General features: G+C 35.3%; 1 protein-coding gene across 1 annotated transcript in view; it reads left to right on the plus strand.

Moving 5' to 3' along the window:
* Positions 1–5,776: 5,776 nt before the first annotated feature.
* The window catches only part of LOC133522366 (heme peroxidase 2), an 85,104-nt gene continuing 71,676 nt past the window's right edge, over positions 5,777–19,204 (plus strand). Inside the window, exon 1 of the mRNA XM_061857681.1 lies at positions 5,777–5,968. Within this exon, the coding sequence (XP_061713665.1) occupies positions 5,952–5,968 (17 nt within the window). The 5' untranslated portion in view covers positions 5,777–5,951. The remainder of the gene's footprint in view (positions 5,969–19,204) is intronic.

Below are 19,204 nucleotides of genomic sequence, written 5' to 3' on the forward strand. Positions count from 1 at the left end.
ATGTTCTTGAAAGCCTTTTGGCACAACTGGCATATGATTGACGTGCTATTGCCGGCGGGTTGCGTCGCGGGCTGCATTCACACTTAATATACGATACAATACAATAGATGGGGACAACTTACAGCTACAAAGCACTAAAAATAATAATTAAATAAGTAACTTACAATAATATGTAAAACGTATCAAAAATTGTAAAACTATAGCACGATTGTCCTGGGGTCGTAGGGTTATGGGATAAAGGCAGCGGGAATCCCTTGAGGTCGAGACTCATACACCTACATATGTAACGAGATAGGCACTAGCAATAGTAGCAATTCACTTTAAAATCACGAACAGCACGAATAAGCGTAATATGCTTCGGTGACGGTTATTTTTCTTGTTTGTAAATAATAGAAATTTGACAACCAGCCGTCATGTTGTAGAAGTAACGCAAGGACGCATTTCTTGTGCATCTTGGTTGCATGACGCATTAGATTTCTGTAATGTCGTGTAAACATATTTTAAATAAATAAAATAAAATAAATAAAAATTTATAAAAATATTAAAACCATCGCTTATAACGACGTAAGAGATTATTTTTAACGGGGTTTTTTAATGAGTCTGCCATAGTTTTTTGTTGTTTTTTGCCAACGATGTCTAATTATGCCCAGATTTATCATTTATGGAGTGAAACTAATCCTAAATTTAATTCTCTATTCTACAAAAGGGTTGGCAATACGGATCCAAATTATGCTTACGGTAGATCCGTCAGGTCCGGGTCTAGATCCGGATGATTCTATAAAATTTGAATCCAACGCAAGCGTAGGTAGGTATTTGGTTTATCTCTGGCTCTGGCTCACGACAATGGCTGGGTCATAATCGATAGGAATTGCCTATCGATTGCCTATTCTTTACAGAAGAAATTGTACCTATTAATGGAAGGACTATGAAGCTAATGAACTATACGTATGCAAATATATCCTATTAAAAAGTTCATTATACATGATACTTAAGGTGCGCTCAATCTCCTTATTCTTTCAAGCGATTCATTAAACTTCTTTTATCTGCTCCGTTATACTTTTATCTGCTTCCTTTTCTCTATAGCTGGCATTTTTTATATTAATATATGTATGTATATGTACATTACTTTATTTTTATTTGTACGATATATTTTTTGTTTGGTGTATAAATATTCTGTGCTAGACTTCTTTTATTGCATCTGGGATACCTAGTGACATGACATAAAGGGATAACCTAAGAAAAATTGCCCCCAGCGTTTTTGGGTCGAAACTTTAATCGAACGATGCCTTTTGAGGAGATAATACCGTGCACAAAGCCTTATCCCTCTACTACCCCCTGGGGATGAAAAACACCCGATGAACCCCAAAACTGTTTTATTTATTATTTCCTAAACTATGAAAATGACGAATTTCAAATTTTGTATACATATTAATGAGACTGAAAGCTATATGTTACAAAAGAATATGACCCTCCTAACCATTTAGATTCTTGTAAAAAATAATAATTAATCACACCGTACGACAAGTTCGCCTCATACACACACCATTTTTTTTCAAATATGAACCACAAACAAAACATCAATTTCTACAGCATACAAAAGCTTCATCACTACGATACGATAAAATCATTCAAAGAGTACATTTTATGATCTAGTTGTACTATCTACTATTAGTATTACAAATGCTTTACATCTATGTTCCTAATCATTTATGCGTATAAATGCAGTTATCAAATCATTGATTTGCATTAAACAATTGCGCGTGACCAACATCCGCGTGTTTAAACAACCATCCATCACTTACTTAAATATGCCTATTAAGTACCTATATAATCGTAATGAATTACTACACCTACACCAAGCAATCAACTCTTCCGATACAAATATCATATGACAATATTAAGCACTACCATGTATGTACCTATACATATTAAACAGTTGTGTGCATTATAATAGCAGTCAATAAGAAAATGAAAATTAGGGTTAAACTATAACTTTAGAACAATTATATTAGATTTTTTTATATAATTATGTAGGTAAATGTTGTCCGCATCCTTTATTTGTAATTTAAATTAATTGATGATATTTTGACATTTTGTTATTAGTTCTAAATCAATTTATAACATTATTGTACGATTATTTACCCGACATTTAGTAAATAACTGACATTTTGAAATTGTAATTTAATTATAGCTATACCGCTAGGGAATGCTAACCGGTTAACCGGTTAACCGGTTACCCGGTAATTTGACCAATATTACAGTCGGTAAAATACCGGTAATTTCCAGCCGTAACCGGGAATTTACCGAACGTTGTATAGGCAAATAAAAATATAACAACCTGTTGAATTAGCCCATCTATGTCTTCGTACTTACAAAAAAAACCAATTACTACGGTTTACGATTACGAAGAGACACCTAAAATACTTACTTTTCTGCATCTTATGATCTCGTCGGAGTAGGAACTAGGAAGCAATGTTTTGTGACAAATGAGTGGTCGCTAATCCCTCGCCCTTTTCCTTCTCGCCACCCCTACCTGATCCGCCTTAATCTTAATAAATAATTAAATGATGTATAAGAACAGTTTCAGCAAATGTTGTAGATTGTTTAAGTATCAAAATTACGTTGAAATTAAGTCAATTTTCAGAGAAATTGTCACTTGTTTTGAAGTAATTTCTGGAGAAAATTGATTTCGTCTAACTTTCATTTACACTACTTCAAATTTATAGTAACAAAAAAACCGGCCAAGAGCATGTCGGGCCACGCTCAGTGTAGGGTTCCGTAGTTACTCTTCCGTCACAATAAGCTAAACTGGAGCTTAAAGTATAGTAAATTGTTAACCAAGGGATGAAACGGTACCTTTCACGCGAGTTAAACAAATAGGCAAATTTTCATAATCAGTACCTAATTAAAGTAAGTCTTTTTACTATGGGAGAAACTTTTTGCGATAACTCAAAAACAGCTAAACTGATCATGTCCGCTATAGTTTTCATTTAATGTCTTTCTTAAGCTCTACTTCCACGATTTTTTTCATATTTTTTGGACCTATGGTTCAAAAGTTAGAGGGGGAGGGACACATTTTTTTTCTCTTTCGGAGCGATTATATCCGAATATATTCACTTTATCAAAAAATGTTATTTAAAATCCCCTATTAGTTTTGAAAGACCTTTCCAATGATACCCCACACTCTAGGGTTGAAGCGAAAAAAAAATTTCACCCCCACTTTACGTGTAGGGGAGGTACCCTAAAAAAAATTAAATTTTTAGATTTTATTGTACGACTTTCTCGGCTTTATTGATTTATATATCCATGCCAAATTTCAGCTTTCTAGCACTAACGACCACGGAGCAAAGCCTCGGACAGACAGACAGACAGACAGACAGACGGACATGGCGAAACTATAAGGGTTCCGTTTTATGCCATTGGCTACGGAACCCTAAAAATGTAGTTTATTAAAGTTGAAGTACAGGATATGTGTAATACAAAATTACCATTTTTAGCAGTCCAAACTTAACGAAATTTACAAATAAGATCGACAAAATCACTGCTTTTCGCGCGTTTACCTAAACGTCCATCAGAAAAAAAATCATTACTAATTAAGTGAGTCTGTTTTAAAAAAAAAAAATATTATAATGAAAGATAACAAGACGTGCTAATAGAAACCAGTACTTGTTATTTTTAATAGTTAGACATTTTTGCGACTAAAATCGATAACGGCCTCTTAAAGTGCAATTTTAAAGTAACTAGTGTTAAAATGATATGAAACTTAATCTGTTAAATATTTTTTTTCTTATATTTACTAGATTTTAATGAATGTTGATTACGGTTTTAGTTACTTTAATAACAATATTATATTGATAGATGTGTAAATGCAAACGTGTATGACATTTAAATGACGACTGTCACTTTTTTGTTACCCTTTGATTACTGCGATTTTTAAAGAATTAAAATTTTTAATGTTGCTTATTTCATGTACAAGTTCATTTCGCTTTGAAATGATACATGTTTGATTTTTTATTCAATATGATTAGTAAATATATCTTGTTTAATGTTTATAGTTTATTTTCATTATTTTGTTTTGTCGATGTTTCTATAAAGTGCTGTTGATTACTTTTAAAGGTTACTGACGAAAATAAGGACACAATCAATAATAATGCAAAATCAATGTTTTTTATTTCATAAACGTATAACCGGTAATTTACCGGTTAACCGGTTAGTGGGACCTCGCGTCGGTAAATTACCGGTAATGAAAAACGCCCGGTTATTGCATTCCCTATATACCGCACATTTAAGTCTATCTTAAATTAAGAATATGGTATTTTTATTTGACGTGTAAATCTGTATTTTTTTACCAATAAAAAATCTGAATCTGAATCTGAATTCTTCTGTATTACTTGACACTGATTCAAACTTAACTGTAACCTTTACTTGAATAATTTTGGAAGTAAAAAAATAACATCATGAAAATCGGCTTTTTTACTAACTTGCGGAAATTCTTACAAAAACGTAAAACCCTACGAAAAAATAACAATTGTGTACTATAATTGTAATTTATTATCTTGCCTATTATTTCAAATCAAAGCTTTACATCTAACTAAACCCATGTCATCCAGAAAAACAAAACTTTTCTATAAGATGACCTTCGTCGCTGAGTGTACAAGTGGTCCATCATTCGAACTTTGTTGTCACTTAGTAGTGCAGAAGAATTATATAAAAAGGTAACAGTTAACTTTGGATCAGTGTCAAGTAATGCAGAAGAATTATATCAAAAAATCTAATATAATTGTAGTAAAGTTATAGTTTACCCTAATTTTCATTTTCTTATTGACTGCTATTATATATTGCACACAACTGTACATATAAAACTTCACAACAGTACTTAGTACAAAATAACAACAAAAAAAACCTACTTATTCATTTCTTTGTGTTTTTACTTGGACATAACATAACTATGTTGAGGAGCGTTCATCATTTACGTGAGAAGGGTTTCCGTGTGAAAAAATGATCCTGACAAAAGTCCGGATATCACCCTTATACCCTTAACATCCTGACATCTGAACGGTATCGTCCTTTTTTAAAGTCTGCTGTAGCTGTAAGCCACCATGTGGTGTCGCTACAAGTCCTAACTTTTAGCTAGTTCCTCTTTCTAAATAAGTAGTTGAGGTTTCTAAAAACCCTGACACTCGTGAAGTCTCTCGCAACCATGACAAAGGACGAAAAATCCGGACATGTCAGGAGAATCCCTGACCTACCTACAGCAACCCTATACGTGAGCCAAATCTCAGCCAATGCCACGTGGTGCCCTGCGTCTTGATGGCCTCTATCACTACTAGGTATTATATTCATTTTATTTCAACAAGAAACAGTATAAAATAAAAACCGAAGATAACTTAATGATACTACACTTAAAAAGTCTTCTTTAGATTTACATGTGAACATTAAAACTAAGCTTTTTGTTCAATATAAATCATTCTAAACGTAGTGGCTGTTTACATCTGCAAAGAAATGCACAATAAATATAAGAACAGATGTTAGTGCAAATTTAAATCCTAATAAAATTGCGATTATTCAAAATCAACAAAAAAATTCAAATTCCGCAAAACAAAATCGTGAAAGTAGGACTGTCAAGCGAACGGTCAGCGTGTCAGTAGCGCGTGATTCGGCGGGACGCAAAAATTCAATTTTGTCACCGAATACGCAATCGAGGATCGTCATCGGACGTAACCGCCAAGTCTTATTGGCAACTTTCTCTCTCGACGGAGTCAGGCCGGGCCGCCGAGCGACGATCCGAGCTTCATTCCACCAACATCAGCGAGCCCGCGTGTGCGGACGCTGCGCTCGCGACCCGGTCCACACGTGAAAAAACCGTCGTTTGATTTTCAAAAGTGTTCGAAAACTTTTCGTGTTTCGTTGTGCGTATGTTTGTGTGATTTGTTTATTGTCAAAGCGGCAACATGGGAACGTTTAAAACGTAAGTTCCATTTATAAAATTTAACGTGCATGGTCTACATTTAATTTGAATGTGGACAAAAGAATTGTCTCCTGTCCTTGTTGCTAAGTTTCGACTTGAGTGCAGAATTCCTCTCGTCTAGAAAATGTAGGACAATGCCAGTCACGGTCGTAAGCTCACGTACATAGTCACAATTTGGAACTGTTTCGCAAAATTAACCTACATACAAATTATACTTTGATTTTATAGAAAACAAATTAGGTGATAATTATATAATTAACTATCATACTTATATGTATTTTATACACGCTACGAATTCGTAGCCCAGCGTATGCAGGTATAGAAACATGTTTCATAAGTTAGTTTCCTGTTATTCAAAGCTTCCGCACGCCTAAAATGGAGAATCATATATATTTATATTCGTAAAGTTCCGTGTAAAAAGTTTGTATATATAATATTTAAATTTTCATTTGAATATATTAACTACCTACGTATTTTTTGTTGTATTATATAAATATAATATGAAGTTTGTTATAATCACCTCATGATTTCTAGATATATTTGGTTCTTAATATGCTAGAAGAGATTATTCCAGCTCATTTAATCTACGAGACAGATTTATTCAGCTTATTGTTACTATTTTCTCACACTTTCTATGTTCCGAAAAACTCACCACGAGGCCAACCAGAGGTCGCCCGCACTTAGTGCTCCTAAAGTCACTTTACTCTATTATACAAAATGTTATCAAAATATTATACTATAAAATAACACTGTGCATATTTTGCTTACTTAACAACAACACTAAGCTCACTAATTTTAAAAACGAAAAAAAGAGTAATACTAATACTACTTAAGTCACTTTTTTATATACCACGTCGGTGGCAAACAAGCATACGCCCCGCCTGATGGTAAGGCAGTCACCGTAGCCTATGGACGCCTGCAACTCCAGAGATGTTACATGCGCGTTGCCGACCCTTTAAAAACCTGTACACTGTTTTTTTAAGGAACCCCATACTGTAGACCCTCGGGAAAACCTCGGCAGGGAGCTCACTGCCTGCCGGAGCGTCCGCGGGAGGAAATTTGGAATACTTATAGCTTTTATTCACCAAACTATTTTAGTAAGCTTTAATAACATAATTCTTGCTATCTCTAGCCAAGTGTGCATTCAGCCAATAACTGGCGAGTTAAATCTACTTATTTAAAATATTTTAGAACTACTAAAAAGTTATAAATATAGGGGCACTTTTAATAATCTAACTCCCATTTTTTATTATTAGTAGGTAAATGACTCCTCAGACTTGGTCAATTTCAAGCTAGACTTTTTATTAGTAAAAGGAAATTAGCTAATTACTTAGTTTCGCTTACACCACCGATATAACGTTAATGTCACGCTTTTTGTACTTGTAAAAAGTTAATTGAATGGGGAACCATTGGGTATTAACAGTGGATATCGATTTTGATGTTATAATTAACTTTTTTAGATACTGCACATCACTGCACACCATGTTTGTGATTCTTAATGTTGAGTTGAGTTTTTTAATTGCGATTATTCATATTCAGTGTGTAATTTAATATAAGGCTAGAATAACATGCAAACCATTTTAAATGGTTATTATTTGAATAAGAAAAAGATACAGCAAAAGTTATCGAGAAAAATCTAAATACTACCTATTATTTACATCTTGCAACGATCTTGTCAAACTTGTGTTTTTAAACATTTTTAACTGCTAGGTATGTCCTTCAATAAACCTTGGTCACCAGAGTGCTAAAATATAAAGCGGGTGATACACACTAGGGTATGCATTCGCAGTTTTGCCTGTACAGTTCAACTGCACACAGGTAAAGCTGTATAGGATACCGCACAGTCTAATGCCACACACGCTCCGTTTTACCCGTGCAGTTGGCAAAACTGCGCAGGCATACCCTCGTGTTTATGGCCAGCTTAATAGTTGTATACCGATTACATTAAATTTGTTTTAGCAAACATATTTGCTGTCTTCTTACTGAACTGTTGACGATTACTCGAAAAAATCCCATTGTAAATTATATAAGTAAATATTGTTGAAGCTTTGCGTGGGTGTGTCAAGGATCTGGCTTTGCGTAATAGTCATTGACCCACTTAGATGGAATTAGAGATGAAATAATAGATATTTAAACGGAATATAGATAGTATTGTTATTAATTTTAACAGAATAGGTATATGATATCTTGTGGTTTTCTGTACCAAAAGAAATGTTTTTATAAAGATATATGCCATCTGAATAAACATGCATAATTATTATACTATGAAACAGAATCAATAAAAACAATCCATATGAAATCTGATCGATTTTAAGGTTTAATGAACTTTTCTTTTTCTCGAAATAATTGTTATATATCGGTGTTTTTTTTTTCTATTTGTCTATTTATTTTACTATAAATTAAGAGTCAAATAAAGTCGTATAAAGCTTAAAATCCACTGCTAACATAGATTATGCTAAAATAAATAACCTTACGTACCTATACTTGTACCTCATGAATGCACAATTCACATACAAAGTTATCTCAACGCATGGCCAGTTCAATCTTACATCATCTGAAGGGATCTTCCTTACAAATTGCTGAATAATACCCTATTTGTTGATGATAATTAAGCAAACAGATACTGCAAATTGTCTTCCTTGTTGCATTATTGAATAAGATAACGTTCTTGATGATGGATTTGCTTACAATGAGTAGAATCATTTTAAATAGCATTAGTTCTCTATTTGTAGGGGAATTTGCTTCCGTCTGTATTTCCTGACAAATAGGTACTCAGCAAAGCAAGACTAAGTTTACTTAATATATTAGATACCGTAAAATGGGGTGAGTAGGGACAAAACTGATATTCAAACCTCGATAAAAATTAATTTTACACGTGGCAAACTGATTTTTATACATAATAAATGTTCCCGTCGTTTGAATTTTAGTTTTTTTTTTATGATTTTGTGTAGTTCCATTTCATAACTTTAAAGATAAATACGAAACAGTAGGAAATCCTAGCTCACCCAGTAGTAGCGGTGAGGAGGGATTTCCTACTAAGGTGAGTTTTGAAAATTGTTGGATCGACACTTTCGGATTATGAACATTATAATAGCTTGATTTGTTATTACAATATATAATTTAAGTAGCAGTAGCCTGTAAAAACCAACTCACCCCTCTGTCATTTCTCCTCACCCCATTCATAACCCAACTGCCCTCGTAATCCCTTCCCTTCCTCGTAATGTTTCATTTTAGGCAGTGGGGCGACACTCCTCCTTTCGGTCATTCTCGGCTCCGTCCGGCTCAGCATTGCTCCGAGCAATTATTAGGGTTGGCACAACTTGACGTCCCTATACGTGTACAGTCAAGTGTAAAAATATGAGTGTACACATCTTACTCAAAAATATGTCCCATAGCATCGTATTCCAGTGTAATAAGAGCGTAGTACTATATTTATGAGACGATTTATTCGATACATATTTTTGCACTTGATTGTACTACCATAGATAAGATAATGATTTGAATTTTGACAACCCTAAATAACCAAAAGGACAGCAGGATTCGTCCTTGAATCGCTGTCAAACTTTGGTTTTGTAGGAAGTGTAATTTCTGTACAGTAGTACTATTACTCGAATTTATTCTGTGCTTTAGGCCCTGTTATTCGGATATGAACTGCAGTTGCATTACTATTGAGACATTACTGCGGCAGCATTGATATGTGTCGATTTTCTTGATAAAAAAAAATACGGATTGAACGTCATAATCGCGAGAGCGATGCGATGGCAAACGTCTTATTCGCGACAGTAATGTGGCGGCGAACGTCACAATTTTTTTTTATTGGAAAAAGGTGAGCATGTTACCACTATCTCACCTGATGGTGAGTACCGATGAAGTCTAGGATTAATCATGCTTACCTAAAAGCTTTATTAACCTTTTGAACGCCAAGAACCCCTAAAGGCGTCGTGTGCCGTCGTGACCACAGCGCCAAGGACACCTGTAGGTTTTATGGCGGACGCTGTCAAAATAACCTACACACTTTCGAGTAAGGTTTACTTTATCTTTATTAGCTTGCGCCCAGGAGCTTGGCGTTTGAGAGATGTTTGTGTTTATGACATAAAGCGTTCAAATGGTTAAGGAAACTGACAGATTCAGCGGTGGCGTTGACATCGTAATGTCACCTTTTGGATATGTCGACAGTCAGATTATTATTTTTAATATAAATATAAATAAATATTATACGGACATTCGTACACAAATTGACTAAATCCCACGGTAAGTTCAAGAAAACTTGAAAATTTTAATAAAGTAAGTAAAGCAAAGTAAATATTCTTTATTGCACCACAAAGAAGACAAATTTAAAAAGCGGCCAAGTGCGAGTCGGACTCGCGCATGAAGGGTTCCGTACCATTTAAGACGTATTAAAAAAAAATCTACTTGCTAGATCTTGTTCAACATTTTACCACTTTGGACACACATTTTACCACTTTGGAACTGTCTCTCGCGCAAACTATTCAGTTTAGAAAAAAATGATGTTAGGAACCTAAATATCATTTTTGAAGACCTATCCATAGATACCCCACACGTATGGGTTTGATGAAAAAAATTTTTTTTTTAATTTATTGACGTATTAAAAAAAACTATTCACTAGATCTCGTTCAAACCAATTTTCGGTGGAAGTTTGCATGGTAATGTATATCATATATTTTTTTTAGATTTTTCATTCTGTTATTTTAGAAGTTACAGGGGGGGGGGACACACATTTTTTCACTTTGGAAGTGTCTCTCGCGCAAACTATTCAGTTTAGAAAAAAATGATATTAGAAACCTAAATATCATTTTTGAAGACCTATCCATAGATACCCCACACGTATGGGTTTGATGAAAAAAAATTTTTTTTTTAATTTTTATGACGTATTAAAAAAAAACTACTTACTAGATCTCGTTCGAACCAATTTTTGGTGGAAGTTTGCATGGCAATGTATATCATATATTTTTTTTAGATTTTTCATTCTGTTATTTTAGAAGTTACAGGGGGGGGGGACACACATTTTTTCACTTTGGAAGTGTCTCTCGCGCAAACTATTCAGTTTAGAAAAAAATGATATTAGAAACCTAAATATCATTTTTGAAGACCTATCCATAGATACCCCACACGTATGGGTTTGATGAAAAAAATTTTTTTTTTAAATTTTAATGACGTATTAAAAAAAAACTACTTACTAGATCTCGTTCGAACCAATTTTCGGTGGAAGTTTGCATGGCAATGTATATCATATATTTTTTTTAGATTTTTCATTCTGTTATTTTAGAAGTTACGGGGGGGGGGACACACTTTTTACCACTTTGGAAGTGTCTCTCGCGCAAACTTTTCAGTTTAGAAAAAAATGATATTAGAAACCTCAATATCATTTTTAAAGACCTATCCATAGATACCCCACACGTATGAGTTTGATGAAAAAAGATTTTTTGAGTTTCAGTTCTAAGTATGGGGAACCCCCAAAATTTATTGTTTTTTTTCTATTTTTGTGTGAACATCATAATGCGGTTCATAGAATACATCTACTTACCAAGTTTGAACAGTATAGCTTTTATAGTTTCGGAAAAAAGTGGCTGTGACAGAATCGGACAGACAGACGGACATGACGAATCTATAAGGGTTCCGTTTTTTGCCATTTGGCTACGGAACCCTAAAAACAGATTTACAATGTAAAGAAAGGTAGCAACAGGCGGTCTTATCGCTGTAAGCGATCTCTTCCAGACAACCTTAGGGTAGCAGGATATAAAGAACAGTAAGTTTTTAGAACAGGCAGTGCACGAAAAAATGGAAGAAAAAAGAGTTGAAGTTGTGTAAGGAAAATTCCTCATGATGTTATCCTTCTCAGAAAACCAATTGATAATCATCATAAGTACCGAGAAATTCACTGGCACCTGCTGATCATTTACATAAGTAAAACAGGAATTCCCATACATTTATTCAAAAAATTATTGACGAACAAGCCAGTATTCTATGAAGCGGGGAAGACCCACACAATGCTTGCAGGCGTTTATGTTTTTTGTAGCTGATTACACATTTTTTTTGCTATTGTCTTTCCTTTTTTCTCGGTTTTACCTCTTTCTTGTGTTGGGGAATTTTTCTAATCTTAACTCGTAACCATGTATTATCGAAACATATTCAGTGTATCATTAGTAATATATGTAAACTATAATAAAAATACATTTTATTGTTCTTTTTCGTAATCTCCGTTCCGTTCCGTTCCGTTCAGTGACTACACCAGCCAGCAGTTACTGCTGCAAGGACGCAGAGGCGTTGGTCACAAAGGGGAGGGAGGGACAGAGAGGCTCATCGAGCTTGCTCAAATACACGCGCTGGTACGATACAGGTCGTCGGTCAGAGGCGTATGCTACGGGACGCTAACAACCTCCGTCCAGACAAACCTGTTCCGAACTAGGACGTTTATCCGGGCCTACTCGTGTACTCCTTCCATCATCTGCCGCCCCGGCATGCTCAACTGGCCCTCCTGCCCGAGACACCGGTGAGCCAATAATACAGGTGGGGAGTGTGGGGTTCGTGCAGTCAAGGATAGGAGTTGACGGGAGTAGAAGAACCAGACCGAATACTAGCATCGTGCCCAGTGTAAGGAAAATAGATAAATACTAGTGTAAATAAATACGAAGGGATGTTGACTGCGATTTGAGTTGCGTTTATTGCTCTGAGGTTTATAGAAGTTGGTTGTAGTTCTCACGTGGATTGTTCAATCACTAGTCCCTCGTTCTCGACTGACCCGGAGTTAGCGTCAATCGGTGCCCTTTCATAGTTTTCGTAAGTTCCTGTTCGGATGAGACCAGTCCGGTTGTTTATATGTATATTTTTCTCGCTTGTTGTTGTATATCTTCAGCAATAGTGCCAAATTTCGGTTGTGTGGATTCTTCTCACATATATGATGTCTTTTTCTCTTAACTCTGTCCCAAATAGTCCCGAGGCGCGTTGTATATGTAGGTCGAATACCACTGCACGTTATTACACTTGCCCATAACACTACACAACACTTAAGAACACTATCTTTATCTTACTTTATCAGACACCACAGAAGACCAGTATGTAACTAATTTAACACACTAACAGCGAATTTGCTACTACCTATTGGTTAGGCTAGAACGCCTGTAACATATACCTCAGTTTTCTTTTATGGTATTATTTTCTTCAGATGCATTCCAGGGGTTGCGGCAATCCTTGACTTCTAAGTAGCGTACCATACCGTAATTACTGTCCATTACCGCTCAATTCAGTATACAGGCAAATTCCGTTTAATCGGATAACTCAAGTGTTTTGCGTTGCGCTACAGTCCTCTCGTATGTTATCCTGAAATAATTAGACGATTTCAGCATAACATTTCTTCGTTCAACCACGCTGGGATTAGTTGCTCAGCGGGCGCACAAAACTAGGTTTTAGCAGTGCACAACACAAACACTTCTGGCATAAGAAAACACATATATTTTACACACCGACACAGCTGTTTCGAGCAATGAACACTGTCACTTAAAAAACATATAACTTCAATAAAAATTAGACAATTTACCGGCCACCTATTAAGTGCTTTCTTAATTCGCGCAATCTTTATTGTTCTTTTTCGTAATCTATAACAAAACATAATACAACTTAAAACTAATATTAAATCAACTTAGATAATATACATATTTAAAATAAGTCGTCATAAATATTACTTACATAAAAAATTACATTAATACAAACTAAAACAAAACAAAGCCACAAATTAAAAGTTAGTCCAACAACTCGTCCCGCGCCCTTCCGGATGCAAAGGTGCCCATCACGCTCACCGCGTTGCCACGTTGGATTATGACCTTTCTAATATAAAATGTTGTGCCATATATTATTACTATCGGTGACATACATATCGAGGAAATCACACTTATTCCAACAAGGTTCAGTTTGTCTTCGGGGGAAACAGGGATAAACAAGTACCTGCGTCAATTACCTATTTGCTAAGCGTGCCCCGGGTTTTCGTATGGTGCTCCCACATTGGCTGGCATTGGCATGTGACAGGAACAATAAAATAAATTACTATCAATACTATCATGATGTCCTTGTCAGACGATGTTGTATTGTATAACATTTTATAACAGCCAATGTAAGAGCATCCCTAATTAGGATGCAACCGCGAAAGCACGAAGGGGGCGTCCATAAATTACGTGAGGTGTTTTTTTCAATTTTCTGACCCTCCCTCCCCCCTTGGTGAGATGTCGTGAGATTTTATTCAACCCCCTCCCCCGTCCCCCAATCTAACGTGAGATTTTTCAGAATGTGGGTTTATTACGTAAACGCGTTGGATTGTTTATTGTAAAAAGAAAAAACAATTTGGTTCGTGCTTTTATTTACGACTAGTTTAAGCATGTACATACAATTTGGATTAAATGGACCAAAATAGTATTTTTTTTTTGTTTCAATCAGAGAATAAATTGCGTGATATTTGTCGAGACCCCCCCGCTCCCCAACGTGAGATTAGATGAGATTTGACTCGACCCCCTCCCCCCTTTAATCATCTCACGTAATTTATGGACGCCCCCTAAGATGTAGATATAAGACTTTTGTATACATATAATTTTTCACATTATATGAACACAAACTTATATGAAATAGATACCTATCACTACCACGACTACCTAGGACTACCACGAACACAGAAATCGAGCGAAGCGAGTGGTTCAAAAGTTCTAAAATTGTTTTACGCAGCATCCCTGTCAGTCGTCGAATTTAGATTTTTGCCATGCTCGTCCTATACAGTGTGTGTTCCTGATATAACCGCAAACTGAAATTAGACGTAGGTACTATAACACGATTCTGAAAGATTTTTTAATTTAGTGCTAACTACCAGAGCATAATTCATTTCTGTAATTTATTCGAGCAATGTTTTTCGTATCATAGTCACTTGTGACAATTGTGACGTCGCGTCATTAAATGCAACTATCATAGTCACTTGTGAGAATTGTGACGTCGCGTCATTAAATGTAACTATCATTGTCACTTGTGACAATTGTGACGTCGCGTCATTAAATGTAACTATCATAGTCACTTGTGACAATTGTGACGTCGCGTCATTAAATGTAACTATCATAGTCACTTGTGATAATTGTGACGTCGCGTCATTAAATGTAACTATCATAGTCACTTGTGACAATTGTGACGTCGCATCATTAAATGTAACTATCATAGTCACTTGTGACAATTGTGACGTCGCGTCATTAAATGTAACTATCATAGTCACTTGTGACAATTGTGACGTCGCGTCATTAAATGTAACTATCATAGTCACTTGTGACAATTGTGACGTCGCGTCATTAAATGTAACTATCCTAGTCACTTGTGACAATTGTGACGTCGCGTCATTAAATGTAACTATCATAGTCACTTGTGACAATTGTGACGTCGCGTCATTAAATGTAACTATCATAGTGACTTGTGACAATTGTGACGTCGCTTCATTAATGCAACGTTTTGCATAAAAACTAAGTAGTAAATACATTGCTTGCTGAATTATTTCATATGGAAAAATAAACCTCTTATAATAAACCTTTATTATAAAACCAATGAACGCGTATTCTTTAATGGGCTCCCCGCGGTTTTCATCGAGTCTGTACTCCTACATTTGCGCTTCAGATAGAATTATAAGACAAACGGCTATCGGTTCATCAATTGATCTTTTACCTCCATTCTGATCGGATTTTAAAAGAAATGAACACTTTTTTTAACAATGTTTAAAAAAAACACTTTTTTCATTACTAGACTGCTGTGAAGGATTTTACATGTACTAAATCTATACATTTGGGTTCGTCTTTGACGTCTCTAAAAACTGGTCAGAGGTTTTAATTTTAAACTAATTAACACAAAAGTTATAGCCAGTAAACCAGTTTTTTGGCCTAAAATTGTCCAAATTTGATGCCTAATATCTCGAAAACAGTGAACTTTGAAGTAAATATGGTACACTACATTGCTTACAGTCGTAGCTGTTAATATGATAAGCTATAAAAACCATTAGAAAACTAAGGGATTCAGATCGAAGGTCATTGGCGTTAGGGACCCCCTTAAAGCCTAAACTATCCCTTGGTTATGCCGTCGTATCAAAAATACACACTGTATAGCTGTTTGGCGTTATCGTTGACATAGGCCCAAAGATAACAACCTCACGTAATGGCACCCCATCGAAATGCGGGTCGCGTTTGACTTACATCACAAGGATGCGCAAGCGATTGCAAAAGCAAGTTCGGATTAGTTCTACGTGCGCTATTATAACCGATTTTGGCTAGTTTCAGTGCTATTTCGTAACATTGAACTCTTCCGAGTACCTACGGACAATGAATTTGATTTATGAAATGAATTGATTTTTTTTTTTTCCGGCTACTGAATACCTTAAAACTAGCATACATATTATTGTAAACGAAAACTCTTTATTTGTGAACTCTAAATGCTTTATTTAAAAACTCTTTCCTTTTTTGGTTTGGGGTGAGCGCTGATTAGGTACCTAGCGGTAAGAACCACTAGAGCGTGCGAATTTCAATTGGCATGTCGCGGGTAAAACCCCGGCTGGTACCAATCAGTTTTCGGAACTTATTTACGAAATATCATTTGATGATTTGATTTGGTGAAGGAAAACATCGTGAGGAAACCGTGCTAATCCCGATAAAGCCTAGTTTACTATCTTGGTTGGAAGGTAGCAGTCGCTTTCCTAAAAACTAGTACTTACGCAACTTTTTAGGATTAGTTGTCAAGAGGACCCCAAGGTCCCATGAGCCGTGGCAAAAATACCGGGATAACGCGAGGAAGAAGACGAAATGTTTATTCATATTGTATGTATTGTTTTGACGTGTATAATACTGAAAAGCTCTCTTAACCATCAAGAAATAATGGTGATTATTCGAGAATAATCTGGTAATATTCAGTAATTAACAATGGACACTTTATGCATATATGTTAATGCTAGGCACTCATCTCGGTCACGGTTCGCATAATTACATATAATTGTATATAGCCAGGTTTCTTACACTTTGATTATAATAGCACACTACGCGAGAAAAGGAAAATTTTAGGGTCATTAATTAAAATTCAAATTGTCTCTAACGTAATGAACTTGGAGAAAAAGCAGGTATTAATTTATCTACTTTAGCATGCACATTGCACAGGGCTTTCTTGACAATATTTTTAGTTAATTCCTAGATTAAACAAGTACTATGTGATAGAACCCTAATGAAACGTTTTCTATACCTACCTACTTAATAGCTTGCTAAAATAAAAGCATCAGGTGTGAAAATAAAAAGTCCAAATTCAAGAAACATTTCCATACATTATACTAATTAATGTATAGAAGTAACTATAGGATATTTTCTGCTCTAGGTATCTACAGTCAGCATCAAAAGTAGCGGATCAAATAACCCTTCATAAGTATCTACCATTCCGTAACAGCTTAACAAAAAGTGATGGCTTTAATACAGAACAACTAAGACCGTAAAAGATATACCTTTGGACCCGAAATTTAGAAATTTATCTATAATTGGAAAAGTTCTCCGGAATATCAGATACTTTTGGCGCGTTGTTTCATCCGCTACTTTTGATGCTGACTGTACCTATAACTTTAGCTAATCAGTCTCTACTGATGATCCCACAGACAAACTCATTGTTGAGTTTTGTGGGGCTATGCTTACAACAGTGTAATAATACAGATATTTTTTCTCATGTATTTATTAATAAATAAATTAGTACGGCCGTCTTCACGACGGCAGTTGCGGGGGCCCATCTATTGGGCGGCAAGTCACCGCCTGCCTCGATCACCGTCTAGAGACTAAAAATATTTCCCAACTGTTTTCCGTGGATTCTAGCGATTATTTCGAATTTCTCGCATTATATTACATGAATGGTGAGGCTTAGCCACGTTAGGCTGTAGAAGTGGCTATTTTTAAATCATTTATTGGTTTGTAACACGTGTTTTCCCTGCGAACCTTATCTGTTTTAAGCAACAGGGGACCGTCTCGTCTCTTGCATAAGAACACGTTTTGATTTCTTCCCGCCCGCGGCGGTACCACTTTCATTAACTCACCACGAACTCGCCAAAAGCTTACTCCGAACCAGATTGGCGTATCTCACTAACTTAAGTGGGAAGTGGACGGTCGCTTCTTTTTGTATGGACAAACGTTACCCCAGTTTTCTGGATATTTATTTATTTATTATTTTTATTTTATTTGGTACACTAACAGCTCTTGGAGCTGATGCGTGTAAATCGCAGCACTACAAAATACATTTAAAAAAATGTACATTTGTTCACCATTTGGTGAACTTAATGCCTACAAGCATTCTCTACCAGCCAGTTATAAGAAATATCACAAATATATTCAACTTTTTTAATTCTCCTAGAGTTTAAATATTTTGAATAACTTACTCACTGCACCCATCTTAGCATATTTCTGTTTGACCCAGTGGTTGACCGGTAGAGAATGCCTTAAGGCATTCAGTCTGCCTTTTGTACTATTTACATTTTTTTATGTTATATAGTTTAAAATAAATAATAATAAAATAGTCAAACATAGATAGATTATATACTTACATCAAATTGTGTGAAAATAATCCATAGTGTCAATATTGAGCGAAGAAAATGGGGACTCCATTTGTATAGGGCACTGGGCGTTCACTTTCCTCTTAAGCAGTATATTATACAGCTTTTCAATTCCAAGTCACTTCATCCACTGTTAAGTAGAAGTAAAAACATCTCAAAGATGCGATATTTAGTTACGTGTTTAAAGTAACTGGCAAATCGCTAATCAGATTCCGGCATTACTTTTCATTCTTAAGTCGGTATTATGTAAGTTGCATAACGTTCTTATGCGTGCACGATAGGTTTACTTTGTTTGCAGAATGTTAAAGCGTTATTTACTTATAGATTTAATATGAGGAATCTTGCTTAAGTGCTTGCTTATACATAGTGTAAGTAGGGTAATGTGATGTGTTTATACTTCAAGGAAAGTAAGTAGAAAATTCTAATATAAAATATGATTTCCTGTTGTATATGAATGTGGATGAAAGGTACTTATTACTCTTGGATTGAGACTGGACGCGCAATGTTGTAAAGGACAAAAAAGTTAGTATGAACAATAATATTTTTCGGAAACTTGCAATGAAATGTTGACATGCTCTAAATGGCTCAACTATTAAAAACCGTGAATGTACAAGCTTTGCTTAGATAGGGGCTAGGTTGAT

This window comes from Cydia pomonella, chromosome 10, assembly GCF_033807575.1.
Source record: "Cydia pomonella isolate Wapato2018A chromosome 10, ilCydPomo1, whole genome shotgun sequence".
NCBI lineage: Eukaryota > Metazoa > Arthropoda > Insecta > Lepidoptera > Tortricidae > Cydia > Cydia pomonella.